The sequence below is a fragment of the Hippocampus guttulatus genome, chromosome 9 (assembly GCF_054856545.1).
Source record: "Hippocampus guttulatus isolate MCC_2025c chromosome 9, RoL_Hgut_1.0, whole genome shotgun sequence".
Lineage (NCBI taxonomy): Eukaryota > Metazoa > Chordata > Actinopteri > Syngnathiformes > Syngnathidae > Hippocampus > Hippocampus guttulatus.
Window position 1 is genome coordinate 22,495,957 of NC_141269.1, and position 24,319 is coordinate 22,520,275.

The 24,319-nt window shown below is 42.6% G+C and overlaps 1 protein-coding gene across 2 annotated transcripts in view; it reads right to left on the minus strand.

The window, feature by feature from the left end:
* LOC147200769 (potassium voltage-gated channel subfamily KQT member 5-like) overlaps positions 1-24,319 on the minus strand; it is a 141,533-nt gene that overhangs the window by 7,832 nt on the left and 109,382 nt on the right. Inside the window, exons 4-14 of one of the 2 annotated variants that reach the window (XM_086120265.1) lie at positions 21,018-21,193; positions 20,413-20,538; positions 19,989-20,099; positions 19,275-19,370; positions 18,331-18,425; positions 14,039-14,065; positions 7,839-8,062; positions 5,908-6,013; positions 5,277-5,408; positions 4,284-4,391; positions 3,301-3,427 (exon numbers count right to left, since the gene is read on the minus strand). In XM_086120265.1, coding sequence (XP_085976391.1) covers positions 3,301-3,427; positions 4,284-4,391; positions 5,277-5,408; positions 5,908-6,013; positions 7,839-8,062; positions 14,039-14,065; positions 18,331-18,425; positions 19,275-19,370; positions 19,989-20,099; positions 20,413-20,538; positions 21,018-21,193 — 1,328 coding nt within the window. Of the gene's footprint in view, positions 1-3,300; positions 3,428-4,283; positions 4,392-5,276; positions 5,409-5,907; positions 6,017-7,838; positions 8,063-14,038; positions 14,066-18,330; positions 18,426-19,274; positions 19,371-19,988; positions 20,100-20,412; positions 20,539-21,017; positions 21,194-24,319 lie in introns of both variants that reach the window. The other variant, XM_086120264.1, reaches the window with a different exon arrangement.

Sequence of the window (24,319 nt, forward strand, 5' to 3'; positions counted from 1 at the left end):
GCATCCACCGGGAGTCACTGTGGCAGATCGTCCAGCTGTATGGTGTACCCCTCAAGTACTTCAACATCTTCAGGTCATTGTACCACAACTCAACCTGTTGTGTCAAAACCAACAGTGGCACAACTGATGATTTTGACATTGTCACTGGTGTAAGACAGGGTTGCATTCTGTCACCCCTACTCTTCATCATCATAATTGACTGTGATGAGGAAGTCCATCACAGGGGAAAAAGTTGGTATCAAGTGGGGAGGGAGCAGACTAGCTGACCTGGAATTTGCAGATGATTTGGCTCTGTTAAGTCACACCCAGCCCGCACTCCAGGAGTTGACCAACAATCTGCATGAGCACGGAGTTAAGGTCGGTTTACGAATTAGCCAGGAAAAGACCAAGGCCATGGCCGTCGGAAAGCACCAGCACCTTCAACCACTCACTCTACACCAACATGACATAGAGTACATTGACAGCTTCACATATCTTGGGAGTAACATCTCAAATACAGGTGGTGTGGAGAAAGACGTCAACAGTAGACTTGGTAAAGCTGCGGGAGTGTTCCAACGCCTCCGCAACATCTGGTCATCGAAAGCCATCACTACGACCACCAAGCTAGGCCTCTATATGTCAGTGGTTATCCCAACAGCGATTTACGCCTGTGAGACATGGATGAAGACAGCCAACATTACCAACAAGTTAGATGTCTTTCATCGGCGTTGCCTGAGATCCATCCTGAGGATCTCATGGAGAGACCACATCACCAACGAGGAGGTGATGAAGAGGGCAGGAGTGGCTGAACTGTCAGACATTGTCTATGAAAGGAGAAGGAAAATGATCGGCCACGTACTCCGGCTGCCAAGAGAGAGACCGGCAAGTGTGGCCATGGACTGGATGCCAGAGGGTGGAAAGAGGAAGAGAGGTAGGCCAAAGAAGACGTGGAGACAGACTGCCAAAGAAGACCTCAGTGAGATGGGTGTCAGCTGGCATGGAGCAAGAAGGGTCGCCAGTGACCGGAACAAATGGAGGAGGCTCGTCGCCCAATGTTCCAAATAGGAGCGGGCGGAACTAACTAACTAACTAATTGTGTTGAGGCAGAGGAACTCTTTTATTTTGTTAAGTTGTGCCTGCTTAATAATAGAAATAGCCCTTTTAGGGAAATAAGACATTTTTACTTTAACTTTGTTAAACAGTAGTTGTCTTTTTTCCCCTTAATTTAACAAAAGCAAAACAAAATACTCATATTACCAAAATAAATACTAAACATGAAAACAAAAATATTATTTTCATTTGTACAATTCCCCTTTTCACATCCCCTCTGAAATCACTGAAAAATATATCAGAAGAGGAGTTAAGAACCATTTGAAATACTGACACAAGGGAGCACAGGAATGTGCAGTGCTGTTCTTCCACTAAAGGTGAATGCAATGTCTGAGGCATGCAAATATTATTTGAGGACGCCATTGGGATGTTCATTTACCATGTTGCGGTGTTCTGCTGTTAAACAGCTGCAAAGATCCCCGGGTAGACGGGAGCAAAACTGCACACAATCGAAACCTCCCGCGATTCGTCTTGTCTAATTGTCTGTGTGCGGCTCTCCTGGGCTGAAGCACACTGTGGCGTCGCGCATGCGTCTGTTTCCTGACACAATCATCCATTTTGAATGCGTGACGCTTATGTATGGGCGCACCTTAAGTTCAGAGGAGCCAATCAGCGCATCGTTATCGCCGACATGCCCTGTTCAGGCATTATACACACACAGTCGCGCTGCTGCGTCCTCTGCAATACATCTGTTCGTGCACGCAAATAATAAAACGGATAATTTTAACAAGCGATCGCGGTAATGCGCAGATTATAGTCCAAAAATATAAAATGTATAACGTAAAAATCACTTTATAATTTATTATTTTATACAATTTGCCGAGGGTCCGGACAGAGGAGGTCGGCGGTCCGGTCGTGGATCGCGGTCCGGCAGTTGAGGAAGACGGCTATACACACACATACTGCCTATGGCGCCGCCTCCTTGATCGATTGCGTAATACAAATAGATGCATTATTTAGTCCTCTAGGTCCCTTTGCTCTAGCAGGCAATGTTACATGGTCTCCATTATTGTAGCTTTGTTCCTTGTTCCGCAAAGTAAAAATGGTGACCAGAATTGGACATAAAACGCAGCGGAAAGTTTTTCAAAACAACGCATGCGGGTTGCATGCGAGTACAAAGATAGATTGCGTACGGCATTGCCGCAGCGTCGTCCGTGCGACTAAAGAGAAGCCCATCCATCCATCCATTTTCAACACCGCTTAATCTTACGAGAGCTGCTGGAGCCTATCCCAGATGACTTCAGGTGGAAGGTGATCTACACCCTGAACTGGTCGCAAGTCAGTTACAGGTGGGAACCGATCCCACGCTACCCGCACACAAGTCAGGCAAACGTACCACTACACCAGGCATGTCCAGCTCCGGGCCTGGAGGGCCACTGTCCTGCCTGTTTTCCAGCTCTCCCGGCTGCAACACACCTGATTCAGATGATCAGCTCATCAGCCAGCTCTGAAGCAGCATTAGAACTTTCCTGATGATTTGAATCAGGTGTGTTGCTCTTGGGAGAGCTGGAAAACAGGCAGGACAGCGGCCCTTGAAGACCGACTTTGGACACCCCTGCACTACACCATCGGTGACGGCACGATAAAGAAGCCTTCACTCTTAAAAGCTATGTTTCTTTTGATGGAACGTCAAAACCCCAAAGTTGGGCTGTACTTTGCATTTGCATATTGGTATTATTTGAATTTATAGGACATTTGAATACAGTTGTACATTCACATCAAACGCGAGTATAAAAGGCTTCTGATGAACCTGACACATTATTTATAATCAGAGGTGGGTATTTTGCAAAATGTTGTCGGTTTGTCATTCGTCGGCAGACTGGGAACCTGTCCATCATCATCGGTCAGTTTTTTTCATGCCGGACCAAACTTGTCTGCCAGTCTGTCAGTTAGTCAGTTCGTCCGTCACCCTCCACGAAGAAACCTACGAGACATGCGGTGGTTCTGTCAATCGTCAGCAAAACAGGCGTCTGTCGGTGACGGCCTGAGATTTCCATTGGTCCTCGAACCGGTTAGTGACAATTACACTGATAAAACTCCATCTCCGTCAGTGCCCAGTCCAACATTTTCAAAGTTTCCCATCATTTGTCAATTGTCAGCAAAATTGGTATCAGTCAACGGACCTTTCATTAGTCCTGACAAAATGCCCACCTGTGTTTATCATTACATTTACAATCAATTAAAGCGTAATAAAAAGAAGAAAACAAGCACCTGGCGCTCCACTTTACAAACGCGCCCCAACATGCTCATGTCCTCCAGTAGATCTCCATCAGACAGCAACTTGTCACGAATCTTCTTATCCAGGGGGATCTGTCCCTTCCCAAGGATTTGGTCCACCCTAAATATCACAATGGCACACCACAACACATTTATTATTATAATACATTGTAGTGGACTCATATATATATATATATATATATATACTGACATAATGATAGTCTGGGCTCACTTACGAGTTTACTGACTCAACATAAAATCTCTTCAGTTGAACACAAAGCTATGAATAGTTACAAGTAGACACACAGGTTAATTATATCTTCTGCCATCTAGTGGAAGGGCATTTACTTGTTTTGCCTGTCACTATTACTGTGTTCAAATTCGTAGGTGGCATCCTCCAAAGGCCCAAATTTGAAGGCTTCATGACGTAACTTCTGGCGTATCTTAACCGAACACCGGTGTGCAAATGCATGCGACTTTCAAATTTAGCCTTCAAATCTGGCCATTGTTTTCATGGACACGGGCCCTGAGCGAAGGCTGCACTGAAGAACACTTTTGTAGCCTACATTGCCCCACCCTTCTCCCCACGAGGCATGGTCTGTGTGTGTGTGTGTGTGTTTGTGTATGTACGTGTTTATCTGAATTTGGGGTATCTGATCATTTGACCAGTTGGTGGCGTATTTTGTTGATGTATGAATACAACAAAACAAAACAATCAAATCAAAAGCACCACAACTTGATTCATCCGAAGCGCTAAAAGAAAGCTCATCAAGATGGGGTATGACTACAGGATGGGAATTTCATCCGCTGAACAGTTGACAGATGGAAGCAAAGAGCAATGCATTTGGATGTGAGACCAAAGGCTGCGCTCAATTCTTTATATATTTTGCGTGAATCTTTCTGAGCATGCGTTGTATCGTGAATGAACAGAATGGAAAAGAAACGGAAACCCATTTGATGTGTTTGGGCACTCTGACCCTTGGGTGGAGTTCTTTCTGCCCTGGCTGTAATAGAGAGGCAGGAAGGGGGAGGAAAAAGTCTTGGCACGGCTGCTTAGGGGCTGTGGGCCTACAATCATGTCCAGTCTGTGAGGAAGCAAAATGAACACACATACACAAACGCACGTGCATGAAGTGCAGATGCAGATGCAAACATGCGTACACACACAAATACTCACATATAGATATAGATATGTATATACAGTTGTGCTCATGTGATGAATACACCGGCAGAAATTGTTTGAAACTGACTTTTTTTTTTTTTAACTGATGACTGACTGGGGATCATCTCATTTTCTTGTTGCTGCTGTTTTCCTCAATAATTGTGTAATTTGGAAATGCCATAATCGTTTTAGAAGAACTTTAAAAATGAAATAAATATATTTTGCTTGATCCCTTTTTTTTTTGAACGGTATTTTGAAGTTACAAATTCTGCCTGGGTATGTCAACTAATTAGCACAAGTGTACACTAGCCAGCCTCAACGTTTGACCTTTTGCACAAATAATGATATCCAATACAAGAGTTCAAATATTCTGCCTTTGCCATATAATAATGGTCGATTTTGATCAACCTCCACAGAGATTTATTTTCCTCTTTATTTGATTTGCAGTGCTGTAGAACTTCTCTACCTCATACTGAGAGTTGTTCTCACTATTTTTGACACTTTCAGGTAGCTGAGGCAACCAAAACATCAGGAGCAGCTCTCACGCTCCGCACACGATCTATGCCACTGCAAAATATAAGTAGAAAAATGAACATTTCAAATGACTCCCTTTGAAATCAAAACCGATGATTATGATTAACTTTGCATTCGCGAAGCATGTATACAGTTTTTGCATTGGATATCGTTACACTGGCTGTCATAATGTTGTGGCTGTCCAATGTATATATCTTTTTAAATGGAATAGAGAAATAAATATTTGGCCAATCATGCAGAATTGACTGAACATGGAATATATTGACGGTCCTACCGAGTTTGTAGGCTCTTAATGCGGCACAACATGTCCAAATGCCCTGCAGAGTACTGCTCAATCACATCCTTCACATCATAAGGACGCAGGGTCTCCTTAAACTTCTTCTTTGCAACATGGAACTTCATTATTCTGAGGGAAGAGGAGGTGTCTCACGGTCAACCACAAGAGAGAGTTCTGATTTTGTCAAAATTAAACTGAAGGGTTTTTAGGATCGATCAGCGATCAGGGAAAAACATTTCAATTTTAATTTTTTTTTACATTTTATTTCTATAGGCAACTGGAACCTCCGCATCTCAGCAACTGTGAATGCAACAAGACTGGTCTTTGTTGAACGCTACTTTAAACAAAGGACACAAAACTGAATGAAGAAAGCAACAAACATCATCAGGCTTACGATCAGTCAGAATTACTGTTGTAATATTGAGGATTGATTTCGGAATATTCAGGTAGTGGAGAGTACCATTTAACTTATCATTTTAAATAAAGATTTAAAAGATTTAACTGGAGCAATCGGCCACGGCCAAGATTTATTTGTATGAAGAAAGCTCCAAAGAAACTTGGACCAGTTCATTAAACATGATTTTTTTTGGGGGGGGGGGGGGGGGGGATATTGATATCTTTTGCTTACCTAATTGCTCTAATGGCAGACTTGACTGAAGGCAGCAAGTCCTCCACTGAGATCTCACAGTGACAGCCTTTCTCATCAAAACCATCGTCTGCTGCCATGTTAGAGTCTGCTGTTTTGGAAAGGGGGCAAAGAAAAAGACAAACATTTACATGTTCATTTGATTCATCAATATCCATCCATCCATTTTCTCCCACTTATCCATGGTCAGCTCGCGGGAGCAACAGCTTTTGCAGGGAAGCCCAGACTTCCCTCTCCCCAGTAACTTCTTCTAGCGCTTCCCAGGGGATCCCAAGGTGTTCCTAGGCCAGCTGAGAGACATAGTCTGTCCTGCGTGTCCCGGGGTCATCCTGCCGGTGGGATATGCCCGGAATAGGGAAGTGTCCAGTTGGCATCCTAATCAGATGATCAAGCCACCTCATCTGGCTCCTCTCAATGTGGAGAAGTGGATCGACTGTGATCCCTTCCCAGATGACCGAGCTTCTCAATTTATCTCTCAGGGAGAACCCGGACTCCTGCGGAGCAACCTCATTTCATCTGCTTGTATCCGGGATCTTGTTCTTTCGGTCATGGCCCATAGCTCGTGACCATAGGTGAGGCTAGGAACGTGGTTCGACGGGTAAAGAGCTTACAAAGTTTGCATCAGAGCAAAGCTGCACTGATCCGCCTGTCGATCTCCCACTCCATCCTAACCCTCACTCGTGAAGAGCCCAAGACACTTCAACTCCTCCACTTGGGGTAAGATGTCATGCCTGACACCCTCCAAGGTCTTACTGTCATTGCCCACCTGAGCATTGAAGTTCCCGAGCTGAACGATGGAGTCCCCAAGGAGAAGTACTCTCCTTGGGGACTCCAGCACACTCACCAAGAACTCCAAAAAGAGTGGGTACTCTGAGCTTGTGCTCCCGTCCACCGTTGTGAACCCCAATGTGCAGGCACTGAGCTGGGGGGCAATGAGTATGCCCACACCTGCTCTGCGCCTCTCACCGTGGGCAACTCCAGAGTGGAAGAGAGCCCAACCCCTCGAGAGAGAACTGGTACCAGAACCCAGGCTGTGTGTGGAGGAAAGTCCAGTCGGAACTTGTCTGACTCGCACACCAGCTCAGGCTCCTTCCCTGCAAGAGAGGTGACATTCCATGTCCCTTCTACGGCCATTAAAACTAATTTGTGCATACATTAGCCCCTTCGGACTAATCGTAGTTGGTCTTCACATTATTAAATGGACTATTATGTATGTTAAAACATCCATTAGATGCTTCTTTTTTCCCACGACAAACAATGCCCAACGCGGCTATAGTTACATACTTTTCTCAGACTGTCACACAAGATAAATTCACAGATGAGTTTAGGGTCGCACTGCTGAGATGGCTCTATGTATTGCACATGAACTCTTGGCTCAAATGAAACAAAATGTAAAGTACAGAGCCGCATGCCCCGCTCCTGTGTTTTTTCCCCCCGTCCTTCGAGGTTATTTTTCTCTCTCTCTCTCTCTCTCTCTCTCTCTCTCTCTCTTTCTGGCTCCTTCCACAGCTGTAAAATATATTTTTCTAACTGCAAATGAGTATTCAATATGAGGGCGCATAAATACGGTCCATTTAAAATTAACCCTGAAAGATCATGCATGATATCAATTGAAAAAGATCACAACAAAGGACATTTTTACTATAATTACACTGGTTCACAGGTTGAAAATGTTTGTCCTCACTGTTTTGAAAACAAGAGGAGACATTAGAGTTTAATGTCTCCTCTTGGTCTAATGATTAGACCAAAGTGCTGGATTGGGCCCTTGAAGCAAAATCTGAAGCTACTGCAATGGTTTTTCCACACAAACGCATCGTTTGAACCTTTGAGTGAAAATATGTCAAGAATGTGATGTGTATAAGAACAGTGGCAGCAATAGTCACTCAAGGGATCGAAACCCAATAGCCACTCACCATCAGTGGTGGATCGCGACTGGCTTTTAAGGCGCAGTGAGGGTCTGAAGCGCGTGCGATCATTGAAACTCCAGCTCTTCTGTACCTTGGCAGGGCTAGTGCCTTCGGTACCAGCCTCTGCCACTGGAGAACGACGGTCATTCACTGAGGATGTCTGCCTGTTCTTGATGCTCTGACCTCTTGGGCTAGCCATCCTCACCCGCTCCTTGAAGCTGAGTTTCTGGCTGTAAAACGAAAAAAAAAAAAAAAGACTGGTGAAACAGAGCAGCACAAGTCTGAAAACAACAATACAAAATGAAGTTCTATTAACTGTTTTAGGGAAAATATTTAAAAAAATAATGTCAGTGCTTGTTTGATCCATTGTTGTACATCGTCATTCATAATCAGTGACTACAAGGTAATAATGTTTAGGTGAAGAGCTACAATGGCAAAGACCAGCATGCACCACTGAAACATGGATGCGTGTGTGTGTGTGTGTGTGTGCGTGCATGTGTAAATACACAAAATACCATAAATCTGCCTAAATCTGTTCGTGCCCACTGACAGATTTTTCGGATTTGATGCTTTTTGATAAGACAGCATGATTATTGCACAGATGTGCCTTAGGCTGGCCACAACAAAAGACCCCACTGAAATATGTTGTAGATGATGAAAAAAAAAGCTGGGACAAGGGGCACAAAAACTGTAAGCTAGGGAATGCTTTAAAAAAAAAACACTGATTTGGAGAATTACACGATTTTTGGGGGGGGGGGCAGGTCAGTGTCACGATGGAGTAAAAGGGAAAAGCCAAACCAAGTCCACACTATGCAGGTGGAGTTTTTTTTTTTTTTTCCCCAGGAGCAACTCTGTTTCGCTTTGGGTTTTGGAAAGGGCTTTCCGCACTCCAAACAAATATGGAGGCAGGACATCCACTGCACTGTGCACTGTGCATGCTGTGATTGACTGGGTGGGTGCGTGTCAGCAGCTCTGAGCCCTGATAGAGCTAAACTGGATAGAATGTGCCCGAAAGACAATTTAAATCTTTCGGCTTTATGAGATCGTCAACATGTTCAAGTCTTTAAATGATCTTATATCGTCGTATCGTCCACCTCTATGTTAAAGGGAAAGGAACACAGTTGTCAACATCTCCCTGCCCCAGCTTTTTTAAAAACGTGTTGCAGGCATCAAAGTCAAAATGAGTCAATATTTGAAAACATTACAAATGTTTTATCTGTTTGAACATGAAATTGCTTGTCATTGCAGAATATTCCATTGAATATATAAGATACGCATATATGTTGAAAAGGACTATTATATTCTTTTTTTATTTACATTTTAGACAATGGTCCAACTTCATTGGAATTGGGAATTGTGTATTTAAATGTGAATTTTGGACACACAACTCAACATCACCATTTTTTGCATTTTGTGAGGTTTTTCCAAGCTTTCAACCACAGCCTCTTTCAGTTGTGATTTTGGGAGTTATTCCCTTCATTTTCTTCTTTAACAAGAAAAAACATCAGTGTTTAAATCTGAAGATTATATTGGCCAATCTCAAAAGCTTCTACTTCTTGCCCTCAGTGAACTCCTTTGTTCTTTTGGCAGTTTATTTTGGATCATCAACTTGACGTATGATCATCTCCTAATCAATTTGGTTGCATCTAGTTTTACAGTGACAGTCCAATTTGATGCTGTTACCATTTGTTGCATCAATGAAGCTTGATGAAGAATATTCAATGCAATGGGACACACCTGGGCAAAAAACCCCCCAGAAAAACCCCAACAACAACAAAAACATCGATCAATTTCTTGTTCCAATACTTTTGCTCAGTGGAAAATGGGTTGAGTCAAACAAAATATGCCGTTGTCTGATGTGTATCAGATTGAGAAGTAATTCCCTGATACATAAAAGTGGAATGTTCATCTCTTGCAGGAAAAAAATAAATAAATCTGGCTTCACTTTTGGGGCATAGTGTAAGCAGGCTACAACAATTCCTCTCACAGTTTCAATCAACAATTCTGTAATAAACTGCTGTCCAGTGTATCATCAAAGGAACCCGGGTGACAACATTTTTATTTCGACTTTTTGCTGCCCAGAAGTTGTAACGCGAATGTGCACCCCAGTAGTTTGGACCCGTGCCTTTTGTATCTTGAGGACAACTTATGCATGCGGCTGACACATCTGTCATGCAAATTTTGGGAAAAAAAAGGCATGGGTGCGGCTGAATGGACCATGCTTCCAACTCTTCAACAGTCCTTGTTTGGTTCACACTTGGAGGTCAGGAAATCGAGAAGCTCCAGTTAAGACGTGCAAATATTTTACCTCACTGTATTGGATGAGTCCGAATGTGATCAAATTGAGAATGGATGAGGAGGAGGACTGACATGTGCAGCCGCGTATTCAATCGAGGATCTCTTGTGCTGTATAAGACATGTGTGCAACTTGTGCTCTCAAGATACCGTACACAAAGTGCACACGCAACTTATATATCTTGGAAGTGCTTGTTTTAAGTCACGCACACATAAAAAAGGTCTCCCTGTTCCAGGTACCTAGCATTCATGATTATTCACTGATGGCTTTCCTCAGTCTTTGTTCAGTTCAAGAGTGCATGCAATATGAGTTCACAGGCAACGCTAAGAGAAGCTATGCAGAGAGGCTGAAAAACCAGTTCTCTGCTAACGACTCTGCATCTGTATGGAATGGCCTGAAAGCAATCACTAACTATAGAATGCCATCCCCCCAAACAGTGAACAATAAGGGTCTTGCTAATGAACTAAACATGTTTTTCTGCCAATTTGAAAAGGACACCCCCATTTCCCAGACACACCCACCTCTACCAGAAACGACTCTATCTACCCCCCCCCCCCCACCCTCTTTTTCTCCACTACAGATCCACGAACAGGACGTGAGACGGCTCTTCAAGCAGCAGAAGATCAAGAAAGCTGCGGGGCCCGACAAAGTGTCCCCCTCCTGCCTGAAAGTCTGCGCTGAGCAGCTGGCTCCGGTCTTCACACAAATCTTCAACAGATCCCTGGAGCTGTGTGAGGTCCCATCCTGCTTCAAACAGTCTACCATCATCCCAGTTCCCAAGAAATCGGCAACATCGGAACTGAACGACTATAGGCCTGTCGCCCTGACGTCTGTGGTCATGAAGTCCTTTGAATGCCTTGTGCTGAACCACCTAAAGAACGTCACCGGACCTCTGCTGGACCCTCTCCAGTTTGCCTACCGGGCAAACAGGTCTGTGGAAGACGCAGTCAATATAGGTCTGCACTACATCCTCGAGCACCTCGACAGCACAGGGACCTACGCAAGGATTCTGTTTGTGGATTTCAGCTCTGCGTTCAACACCATCATCCCGGAACTCCTCACCCCCAAACTTCTCCACCTCGTGTCCCCTACGATCTGCCAGTGGATCCTCAGCTTCCTGACGGGACGGACACAACAGGTGAGACTGGGAGCAACAACATCATCAACACGCACACCAGCACTGGAGCCCCACAGGGATGTGTCCTCTCTCCACTGCTCTTCTCCCTCTACACAAACGATTGCACCTCAACAAATCCAGCTGTCAAACTCATAAAGTTCGCAGACGACACCACGGTCATCTGTCTCATCAAAGACGGCGACAAGTCTGCGTACCGCCCTCAAGCGGAGCAGCTGGAGCTCTGGTGCAGCCGACACAACCTCGGGCTGAACACGCTGAAGACTGTAGAGATGATCGTGGACTTCAGGAAACATTCTTCTCCACAGTTGCCCCTCACACTATCCAACTGCCCTGTGTCAACCGTCGAGACCTTCAAGTTCCTGGGAATCACAGTCTCCCAGGACATGAAGTGGGAAGTCAACCCCATCTCCATCCTGAAAAGGGCCCAGCAGAGGATGTACTTCCTGAGGCTGCTGAGGAAGCATGGCCTGCCACAGGAGGTGCTACGACAGTTCTACACGGCAGTCATCGAATCAATCCTGTGTTCTTCCATCACGGTTTGGTTTGGGGCCGCCACAAAAAAGGACAAAATCAGACTTAAACGGACAGTTAGGACGGCGGAAAAAATCATTGGCACTGCCCTACCCACTCTTGAGGACTTGCACACTGCAAGAATCAAGACAAGGCCACGGAAAATCCTCCTGGATCCCCCGCACCCTGCCCACCACCTTTTCCAGCTACTCCCCTCAGGCAGACGCTACAGATCCATGCGCACCAAATCCAGTAGACACTTAAACAGCTTCCTCCCTCTAGCCATTAACTCCCTAAACAGTCACTGACGTAGTCACTCGTCTTGTACTACAAATACTGCTACTGGTCACTCTAAAATGGTTCAATGATTTTCTGCACCAACTGTACAAACTGTCATAGTATTGTATTCTACCACTGTTCACTTTAGCTCTGCTTGATACTTTGCACATTGTCTCACAGTTGTCACTGGGTGGTACCACCGCACTACGGTTCACTTACATTACGAAAATGTCCTTGCATACCGATTTGTCATGTCCTTGTTTACGATGATACTAATGCAGCGTGTTATACCGGAGACAAATGCCTTGTGTTCTACATACTTGTTATTTCATAAGTCATAGCCCTTTGCATGAATAAGTACCCAAGATGTAGCTCTCACTGACAAAACAATTAATGACCACTCTTTTAGATTGACGGGAATTTGTTTGTTTGTTTTTTAATGTAGCCTGCATCAATCAAAATGTAAACCTCAGCCCTTTTATTGCCATTTGAAATGCTTTGACCTCAATCTTGTGTGCTGTAACCCATTTGACTTATTATACAACGCTGAGAGTAACAACATGTGATTGTTCAGGTTGCATTGGCCTGAAACGACACACACAACAAAAACAACCCTAAAACAAACACAGTACAGCAAACGTAATGATGTTACATGGCTCTCACTTGCTCTGTATGATTTTTTTGTTCATTTATTTGTTAATTTATTCCATGTTTATTTGTCCAGGTAAGGCAACGGAGGATATTTTCATTTGCAGTGCCAATCTGGCTGCAGACAGCAGATGAGAAGAAAAGCTTCATAATTTTACTGAGTTATGTTTGTATTTCTTACCCATATCATTTAAAAAAAATATTTTTTAACGACGGAATGTGATGGACAAAAGGCTAACTCTTGAAAAGGTTCATTTGACTCGATAACAACAGAGGCAGCACTGCAGTGAGTTTTACACTGAATATATTCGATGTTCCATTTGGTTGACCGTTCGATGTCTTGTGTACGAGTGCGGATATACATGAAGTCCCAGGTGTCTCATGTTGACTTGAGTGTCCTGTCAACTTCACAAATTACTCACTGTTAATTTTCGTTTAACTTCTGCAGTTTCCCGACGTTGGTTCAACCACATGAAGTATCGACACCAACCATGTATGATTAAAACTGATGTTTAAAATCTGACAGCGCATAAAATAAAAAGGCTTTGGTCAAAAATTTCACAAGGGGATGCTTATGCAGGCTTTCGGATATAAAAAAAAAGTCGTCTTTGTTTTAGACTGACAACCAAAATAAGATTGTGATGATGATCGTGATTATCAGTTTAACCCTTTTGGGAACAGAGGTTACTACAGTGGACAGCTAATCATGTTATCAGGTTACAGGTTGCATGAAAAGGTTAAATTTGGCACAAATCAGTGATCGTGTATTACAGACAAAACATAAAGGACACAGTCTTATTGTTGTCATTCCGACCAAAATATGAATAGAATAGACAGGAAAAAGAAAAGAAGAGGTACGTACATCCCCAAGTGTGAATTGGCCTGAGCATTCCGTTCATGTGACATCACAAAGCAACGTAGAATTTGACACATGGGCTACAATGACACAATTCTTCACGTGTACGACAGGCATTGTATTGAAAGAACATTGACATTTTTATTAAATGTTGACTGCCTTGAGTTTTAGGCTCATCACAGCCAGAGACGCAAAGTAAAACGAGACAAAATTAGGAGGTGTTCCAAAATGGCTAATCAGGAAACTTGTTCACCAATGTAAACAATGCAACATTTATGTATGTAGCCACCTACATTTCTACCAGGGCATATATGATGACTTTGCATCTTGAAACTCGGTTGATTTGGAACACATATGCTGTGGAACTGGAAGGAACAGTATTAGGTACATCCAAGCCATGTTTTTCCTTTTTTTTTTTTCTGCGCGAAGCTAATTCTTTCCGAGGAGACGGCAAAAAAATAGTGTTTTTCATCACAAACCTTGTAGTTGGTTCTCCTTGGTCTTTTCTGGAGTTGTCAGTTGACCGTTGAGGAAAAAGACAGAAATTGTATTAGATATAATTGTGAGCATTGTGATGAATATTCATGAGTTAGAAAAATTATTTTTTCATATCCATTTCAGCAATTGCACTCACATTATCACATGCATTTCGGGTTTGACCCCCTTTAGTATTAAATCGACTTTTATTCATCATTTATTTCTAATGACATAAATAGAATTCAAAATATCATAACGCTTGTTTTAACACTGTACAGTTAGCAATGTATCGTACTTACATACATCAATACATGCACTACTGGTCCCCCCAGGTTTCCGCGATTACAGATTTTTACTTCAGATTTCAGTCCCCGGTGGACGAATGTATTCACATGTATTTTCCATCCCAGCCGCTAGATGTCGCAGTCAGATAGCCGGACGGCATCCAAGACTCAGAGCTCGGCTGCTTTAAATAAAATGCCTTGGTTATTTTTTTTAAACTAGATTATCGTCGGAACGTTTGTCTTCATTTTTTTTTTCTGATTGGATCGGTAATGTGCACAATACTGTATCCCCAAGTCAAGTGAATAGCTTACACTTCGACACTTCATCGTGTCCTTTAATGCTTGACACTTGGTTCTGTTAACTATGTTCCCAGATAGTTAAATGCAATGTGTTGCACTTTCGTTTTTTTCTGCTGTATACAGTATGTTTACGATATTCAGGTCAAGTGAATATTTTACACTTAAATCTTTGCTTTGATATCACTTGTTCTGCCTCAAACCCAGTATTGTGAAATGTTTTGCATTTTATTCATTCATTCATTCGTTCATTTTCCGAACCGCTTTATCCTCACGAGGGTCACGGGGTGGGCGGAGGGGGGGGGGGGGGCGTGCTGGAGCCGATTCCAGCTGTCTTCGGGCAGTACGCGGGGAAGACCCTGAACCGGTTGCCGGCCAATCGCAGGGCGCACAGAAACGAACAACCATTTGCACTCACACTCACACCTAGGGACAATTTGGAGTGTTCAATCAGCCTACCATGCATGTTTTCGGAATGTGGGAGGAAATCGGAGCACCCGGGGGAAACCCACGCAGGCATATAGTGAACATGCAAACTCCACACAGGAAGGCCGGAGCTGGAATTGAACCCCGTACCTCTGCACTGTGAAGTCAACGTGCTAACCACTCGACGGCTTTGCATTTTATAAGTAATGCAAATAAATCTGCCAAAGAAGAACAAAGAGAATATCGATGTTCATTGTTTGAAAACCACGTTTCCCCAATTTTATAGGGGTTTTTTTTTGGTTTTAAAAATAATTTCTTAAGAGAATTTTTACTTCTTTATTACATTAATTAGCTTTATTCCTGCTCATTTGAGGTTGTTTTATATAATGCCTTGGGAAAATCAACTTTCAAGCCGCAGGTTCAACAATTTTTCTGCGCAGAATCCCGATTCTTCCTTGCGGAATCACCTTTTTTTTCGATGCAGATTCCTGGGGAAACGAACAGACATACTGTAGATACCAACATATATATATATATATATATGTGTGCGTGTGTGTATATGCACACACTCACATGCATACATACCCTACTCACAAAAGTTAGTTCGCTTTTGGGTGAAATTCTATAATTACCCTAAATGTGCTACAGTCTTCCCAGGGGACCTTCTCCAAACTTTGCGATGAGCATGTCCAAATGTTCTGTGTTTCAGTACTTTGTGGACAGCTTGCTTCTTTTTGTTTTGTTTTGTTTGTTTAAAACGGAGCTGAAGCCAAAATTCACAAGAGGTGTTCTATATGCGAATCAATCAATAGACTTATTTCCTGCTTCACTCAGCATCAGTATTTGACCGATCCTCTTCACGATTCTGTTCACATTTTGACATCATGAACCCATGACGACACACAATCAACAGTACCTTGCCAAGGCTTTCAACAGAATGTTCTTAGACAAAAAAAGTCTCCACTGAGCTTAGAGTATCACACAGTGTCATCGGCAGGTTGTAACAGAGATGCAGATGCTGGAAGAGTCATAGGGAGGCAAAGAAGCAGAAATCCTTGGAAATGTCGGTCGATTCATAGCTGAAATCCCTCTTGTGAATTTTGTTCTTTGGGCTCCTTCTGAGAGAACAAGTTGTGCGAAATGTACTGAAATTTCAAAAATGTGCATTCGAAAGTTTACAGGTCAAATTAAGTTCACCTTTATAGCTTGTTCTGCCGTTTAAATGATTCTTAAATAAATCATTTCACCAAAAACCAAATATCCCGCACCGTCTTTTACTGACATTCATACATACATACATGAACAATGATCTTTACTATGTTTTGTCAAAGAGTGAATGTAAAAATGTAAAAGTACAATGTATGGATGTAACATATTATTAGGGATGGGCAAGTACTGAGACCAGTTATCAGTATCAGGCTAATACCAGTCTTATTTTTAAATTACAGAACATTCTGAACTGCATCAATGTCACTACGGTCCTTAAGTTGCAATTTCTGAAAGTATACTGTATATACGTTGATAAGCTATATATTCTTGCCTGGAATGCATTATTAGTGTCGTCTAAGTGTATGTGTTTATTTGTTGACTTAACATCCGCATGGCTACGCGAGTGCTCATCTCTTTTAAATTCCCTGCACGTCCATCCTCTCATATTCCCATTAAAATGCAATTTCTAGAAGTATGTGTATGTTTCGAATGTTAAGATTAATAGTTGGAGTGCAGTATTAGTGTGTTGGTTTGAAAATGAATATGTTTATTTATTAACTAAATTCCCGCATGGCTGAAAGAGAATTTTAATCTTTGAATTACATAGACGTTCATCCCTTCATATGCCCACTAAAATGTAATTTCTATAAGGTTGTTTATGTTTAAATGAATGCACATTTTACATGTATTTGCCAACTCAGTTTTGGTGGCATCATGACTTCCTCCGTTTCGGTATTTTAGACATTTTCCACTTATTTTAGACATTTACTTATTGTTATTGACATAGAAAATTATTATGATTATGATGATGATGATGATTATTATTACATTAATAAGGTCTATTTTTCCGACAGAATGCAATACAGGCAACATAGAACTTTGACTTACTCGTGTGCATTGTACAGTTGCCAACTTCATAGCGTACGCTTAACAGTTAACAGATGAACATTATTTTTCACACAATTTATTTTGAAGACCAAAACTCATTGAGTTGTCAAGTTTAATTTTGCAATTTTGTTCATTTATTACCAATACATCTTACATTCTGAGTAAGTTGTTTGTGTTTAACTTTGGCTTTTTATCTTGGACTCTTATTGCAGATTGACTGTTCTGCCTTTTTTGAACTAAAGGACGGGTGTTTCTTGATAATGATTGTCAAAAGTTCATGGGTGGTTGTTTAATAATTTTGGCACATACATCCAGGGTCTATAACTGGGTGAACCTTTGAAACAAAGCCACTCCTCAAACTGAAATTTACCAAAACATCCCCCACAAGACACCTTGTGAACTGAATTAGAATCAAAATGAAAACGAGGTTCAAATACAATTAATGTATGTTTTAAATCCGTGTTTTTCCTCTGCAATATAAAATGTGGTTACAGCTATTAAAAATCTAGAGCAGTGGTTCTTAACCTGGGTTTGATCGAACCCTTGGAGTTTGGTGAATCACTCTCAGGGGTTCGACAGAGCCTCTGCCATGGAAGTTAAGACACGCCGGACTCAACATGTCAATTAGTTCTGAGACGCCCGCTTGGCCATCACTGGCCAGTTCATTTTTGGGAAAAATAAAAAAATGTATACTACTTTTTTCTGTATTTAATAAATGCATTTTTTACGTCTTGAATTTTTATTTTTCACTAATGAAGGGTTTGGTGAATGCGCATATGAACTGGTTGGGCTCGGTCCCTCGAACAAGGTTAAGAACCACTAATCTAGAGGTAGCTGAGTCGTGAAGTCAAATGGCTGACTGCACTTAATTTAGTCGACTCATGCAGGTCAAGCCACGATCGCAATTGATCTCTGCATTACTCGCAACTCAGGGCCACCCGCTAAATGACGGAAAGTCTGATTGGCTTAATAATTGCATACATCATGGAAACGAAATGCTACAATTGCTGTTTTGATTCCAAAATTTTGTCTCTTCAGCTCTCATGTGACTGAATTTACATAGAAGCTGTAAATTGTGAGGGTTGAATAGGCAACTTTAAGGGCAGTTCTTTATTATTTTTTCTTACAGTACACATACAGAAATAGACAAGTGACCAAATACAGGCAACAGTTGCCGTAATTGTACCTACTTTGTAGGGCTGCAGGTATGCAACGCTTTCAAGTGAGGCTTCCAGGTAGCAATGGAAACCGAGTGCTCATCAGCTGCATAACTACGCCAAACACACTGCATGCAGAATACACAAAACCAAGAAGAAGAAGAAGTAGAAGAAGAAGGGAAAAGTACAAAGAGAGAAGACTCATAAATATAAAAGAACAGAATTTAAAAACAGGGAGTGGAGAGAAAAAAGATGAGGGAGATGGAAAAGACAAAAAAAAAACAAATAGAAAGCTGATTAGTGAAAACACTAACACAGGGGTGTCACACGTCTTGGCTTGGAGCGGAGGTCAGGCATGAATACATGCCTGTGGGAAGGCAGGAGGCTCTCATAGTGCCGCCATGTGGCCTCCAGGTATGGCCTGGCGCTGTCTGTGGAGTAATAACGCCACGCAGCCTGGTACAACATGTGAATGGACAGGATGACACAATGACGGCAGGAAAGGGAGGCATGAAACATGGCAGGAATATGGGATGGCAGAGAGGGGACGTGCAGCAGTGGAAGAGGATTGAAGAAGAAGCGGAAGGGCAAAGTCTGAGGTGTCGGATGAGAAAAGGGGGGAAATACTTTGTCATACTATGCAATGTGAAATTGTCAAAGAATACAGGCATGAAAATTAAATGCACGTTTGGGGAGGCTAGAAAAGGAGGAAATATGTGCAGCAGACAAGACAGGAAATGACAACGACATATTCCTCGATGCCAACGATGGGGGAAGAATGGAACGACCTCCCGGATTAATACAGCGACATGCCGGGAGATTTTTTTTTTCTTTTTACATCAAATTCTGTGATTAATTACACGAGTGCACAGGAGTTAAAGGGAGGATGGAAAATGATAATAGTGGTATGCTGTTTTGCATCACAGCAACATTCATGTTGGCAACATAGAGATGTGAGGTGCGCATCTTCAATTTACCTGAATAAGGTAAGCTGCAGGGTTTCTCCTCTTTTCAAAGTGCTTCTGTCTGTGCTGCTCTTGGACCTTCAGAGCAAAACCTGAGCCCAGAATACCCTAGTGTGGAAGGAAGGAATTTTGTGAACCGATGCTTTCACTTAAGTGTCACTATAATTTGTCACCATTTCAATAAAAGGGAGAACATGTGAAAGGTGCCCTGTCGAGTTTTTACGATCCCTTCAAGTGAGTGTCTCCTTTTGTTCTGTCCCCATTCAGTCACTTTGCAGGTGACAAGGCTAAACAGAGATTGACCTTGAACGGCTCACAATACAAGATTGCTTTAAAATGTGACCTTTGCCGAAAGCATGTGGATTATTAGTCTACTTCTCCTCATCAGCTTGTTACAATTAAATCAATGCCATGCCTTCACCTTGTAAATCTTGATTTATCGATAAAGAGATCCCCGCGGTGTAACATGTCATCAAAGGTGTGGATGTTTCCTCTCGGGCCAATTATGTGCCTGGACTGACCCCGTAAAGGCAGATGGACACTCAGGTGTTTTATCACCTTTTGAGGCACAAATATACATCCGTCCAAAGCGAATCAATCATTAGAAGCTCCTGCTTGAGGTACAGTGTACAGTGCCTTTCATGAGCTCATTAAAAAGGACACCCAAATCGATGGGATCCGTAGGAGCAGTCATTAAAAAGAATGTCTTGAAAAGTCTGTACTTACTGCAGGTAAGGCAAAGAAAGAAATCCCCAACAGTGCAAACCCAGCAGACAACATCCTTCCTGTCCATGTCTTTGGCGTCTTGTCCCCATAGCCAATGGTTGTCAGAGTGATCTGTGAAAAGAAGCTCCTGATTTACAAAAGAAATACAGTTCCAGCCTGAAAATTGGTTGTTACACAAAGTGGAATGCTTTGTAGTCCTTTTTTTCCAACAACAACAACAAAAAGCAATACAGTATGAGGACGTTCTAGTAAAATATCATGCTGGCATCTTGGTGAAAAGACTTACCGGTACTATACATTATCGAGTTGGGTAAAAAGCAAAGGCAAATGATTCAATATTTATGGGACTATTGATAGCCTGTTAGGAGTTTAAAAAATGCACGACATCATTCAACTCTGGCAACAGATAGTCCTCAGAACTCACCGTGCCCCACCACAAGGCATCCGCATATGTGGCAAACTCTTTGTTGAATTTATTCTCCACAAGGTAGACAAGGAATGAAGAGAAGATGAGAACCAAGAAACCAATGTACCAAGCAGTAACCAGTTCCTGTGGGCAAAGATGAACAAATTCAGAGCACAGTGGTACAATTTAGGGCTCTATTTTTATGCCCGGCGCAAGTGTAGCACAAATCGCAGTCGAACTGTATGCATGAGTGGCGTTTTGTTTCTTTTGGGATTGTGTGCGTGGTGCAACGTTGTGGGCGTGAACAAAGCCGGCCGGCTTTGCCACCAATGGAACCAGCTCTTCTCATTCCCTTTAAATCTAGTGCGCAAGTGGTGCATTGTCTTTGACGCTGCAGAAGCAAAAACGGACTCACTGGAGTCCATGTATGAGATCGAATTGCACAAAGTACATTTATAAGGTGCAAAAACATTTGGGGACCACTGGCCTAATGCATATACTGTACGGCAGTAGAACTCTGACTGTACTTGAATACCGCTGAATTGACATTGTTCTGTTATGATATACAGTCAAGGAAAAGTGTGCGTATGTGTTGATTAGTTTGTGGTTGTCCTCATGCTGACCTTGCTGTGTGCGTAGACCACAGAACCTAACAGCTTCCATGTACCCCCTCTTCGGTCCATTCGCACCATGCGCAGGATCTGTAGGAAACGAAGGCTACGCAGGACTGACGTGGCAAAGATGTTGCCCTGGCTTCCAGCCGACACCACAGCAACTGATGCAATCAGCACAATGATGTCTGCAAGGTTCACAAAAAAAAGAGATGTTTTGTACTTACGATACAAAAACACATTCGATAGTGTGCATTGTGCAGAAAAAAACTAAGCAAGGGAGTGTTCTTGTGCTCATCAAACAATTAGAATATATGAAAAAGTTGATTTATTTCAGTAATACTATTCAAAAAGTGAAACCTGTGAATGAATAATTCATTAAACGCAGACAGATACATTTCAAGTGTTAATCCGTTTTAATTTAGGTGATCCATCCATCCATTTTCAACACCGCTTATTCTGAACAGGTTCACGGGGAGTTGCTGGAGCCTATCCCAGCTGACTTTGGGCGGAAGGCAGACTATCCCCTCAACTGGTCGCCAGTCTAATACTGAAGGCTATACAAAGAAAGGACTTTGAGAAATGTTGGCCAAGCGAAAAGTATAAACATGGAAAGTATGTACATGTACATCCCTCAATACTGAGTTGGGGCGTCTTATTCCTGAATTACTACAGTCGATCAGTGTGTGGCACTGCTCACGTGTTATTAGAGCCCAGGTTGCTGTGATAGTGGCCTTCAGTTCTTTTGCAATGCTGGGTCTGGCATATCGTATCTTCCTCTTCACAAACCCCATCGATTTGCTATGGGGTTAAGGTCAGGTGAGTTTGCTGGCCAGTCAGGAATAGGATAATCCTTACACCAGGTACTGATAGCTTTGGCAACTGTGTGCAGGCGCCAAATCCTGTTGGAAAATGAAATCTACATCCCCATATAAGTGCTCAGCAGCGGGAAGCATCAAGTGCTCTAAAATGTCCTGGTAGACGGCAGCGTTGACTTTGGACTTCAGAAAGCACAAAGAACCAGCACCAGCAGATGACATGGCACTGCAAACCATGACTGACAGTGGAAATTTGACACTGGACCTCAAGCAAAATGGATTCTGTGACTTCCCTCGCTTGCTCCAGGCTCTGGGACCCTGGTTTCCAAAGCAAATGCAAAATTTGCTTTCATCAGAGAACATAACTTTGGACTATGCCTACTCAACAGCAGTACAGTGTGTCGCACAGGCTTCTGATGCGCTTTTGTTTTTCAAGAGGGGCTTGACACAAGGAATGAGACAGCTGAAACCCATGTCTCGCATACAATTTTCACAATATTGAAATTATCTGAGATAGTGAATTTGTTTTTTTTAAGTTAGTTTTCAATCTAAATTCAAATAAATTACCACTTGAAATGTATCAGTCTGTGTAGAATGAATATATGCATTACACAAGTTTCACTTTTTGCATCGTATTGCTGAAATAAATGAACTCTGTTCAAATATTCACATTTTTTGATGAGCACCTATATATCCATCCATCCATTTTCTGCTCCGCTTATTCTCACAAGGGTCGCGGAGCGTGCTGGAGCCTATCCTAGCCGTCTACGGGCAGCAGACCCTGAATTGATTGTCAGTCACTTGCAGGGCACACAGACAAACAACCATCCATGCTCACACTTTCACCTCGGGACAATTTAGAGTATTCAATCAGCCTGCCATGCATGTTTTTGGAATTTGGTGTACTTTGAGTACCCAGAGAAAACCCATGCAGGCATGGGGAGAACATGCAAACTCCACCAAGGAAGGCCGGAGCTGGAATCGAACCCTGCACCTCTGCAGGCCAAGGTGCTAACCAGTCAACCACCGGGCCGACCAGCACCTCTATAGGATTTCAGGATTTTTACTTGGACTGAACTCGAGCTGAATCACCTTTGTGTTTGACAGGAAGTGGACACAGCAAGAATTGAAGGCACAAATCAAGAGCGCTACATGATTTGTTTGAAATTTATTTCTCAAGAGTGGTGGAGTGTCATTCTTAACCGGTGCCCTAAACCGTACAATCTTTCATTTGTGGTTGACTCGCCAGACCAGAAAGTTTCAGGGAGAATCATTCATATCATGTGGCATGTTGCATTATTTCATGTTACGCAGACCACGAAAACTTCTTAGTGGTTAATTAACTACTGTAATATGTTTTGATCAGGCGCGCATGACTTCTTCCATCTTGATAACAGTGTCAAATGCCTCATTGTCGTTCGTAGCAGACTGCAGCTGTGATTCACCTTATTCTTCAAGTCACAGCCGTTAATGTAATTACGTATCATACATTTTGCCATGCTCTACTTCTGCCTCAACCAACAACTCTCAACACAAATAAAACAGAACCACTCCAAGAAATGTTTCAACCATTTAGTCCTCAAGAAAAGATTTGAATATTCAAATGTTAGTTTTTGACATTAGGTAGAGATGTTTTACATTCCTGTCATTTGTATTTGCCAAAGTAAACTAAGGAATTGTTGGCTTGGGTAACACGGGCAACAGCAGCACATGTCATCAAGAATTTATTGGTTGAAAGATTTGACAATCCCTGACCATATAAAGCCCAGACCTATATTTTAGGCACCCGGAAAGTATCCACAACGCTTCAATTTGTCCACATTTTACATGGCAGCCTCTGACTTAAATGTGCAATGCAGTGTTTACAGCACTTTCTCGCCTTTTTCCCCCAAAATTGATTCAATGAATGTTTACGTCCAAATTCTACACATAACACACCATAATGAGAATCAGACCTGTGACCAGGCGGAAAGAAAAAAGCTGGAACCTGGAGATGGTCTGAAGACACTTGAAGGATTCTCAGACCATGAGAGACAAAATTACCCGTATTTTTGGCAGATGTCATTTTTAGAATGAACCATACTTATCACCAAGCCAAACTAGGCTGGTGACAGTCGCGCTGATTTTCCAGAGACATTCAATATGAAATTTTGCTCGTACTAGGATGATGGGTCATCTTTTTTTGCAAGGCAATGGCTCCAAGCACACGGCCAAGATATCAGTGACAAACACATCCAACCCAACCACATTACTTTCGACATCCTGGTGAATCACACTGTCGAGAAGAAGGGGGCCAGCACTGTAGCGATACACACGACAGGGCGTCAGAAGACGGTTTTTACTGTTGTGCTTGGTTTCCATATTAATGGACAGAAATTGTCACCTCTGAGGATTTTTAAACCAAAATAAAAGTTTCCAGCGGGAGTCAAAGTGAAGTTGTGAGCGGCGTGGGAGGGATGGAGAGCACGGCTTTACTAAGACTGGGAGGCAGTGTCG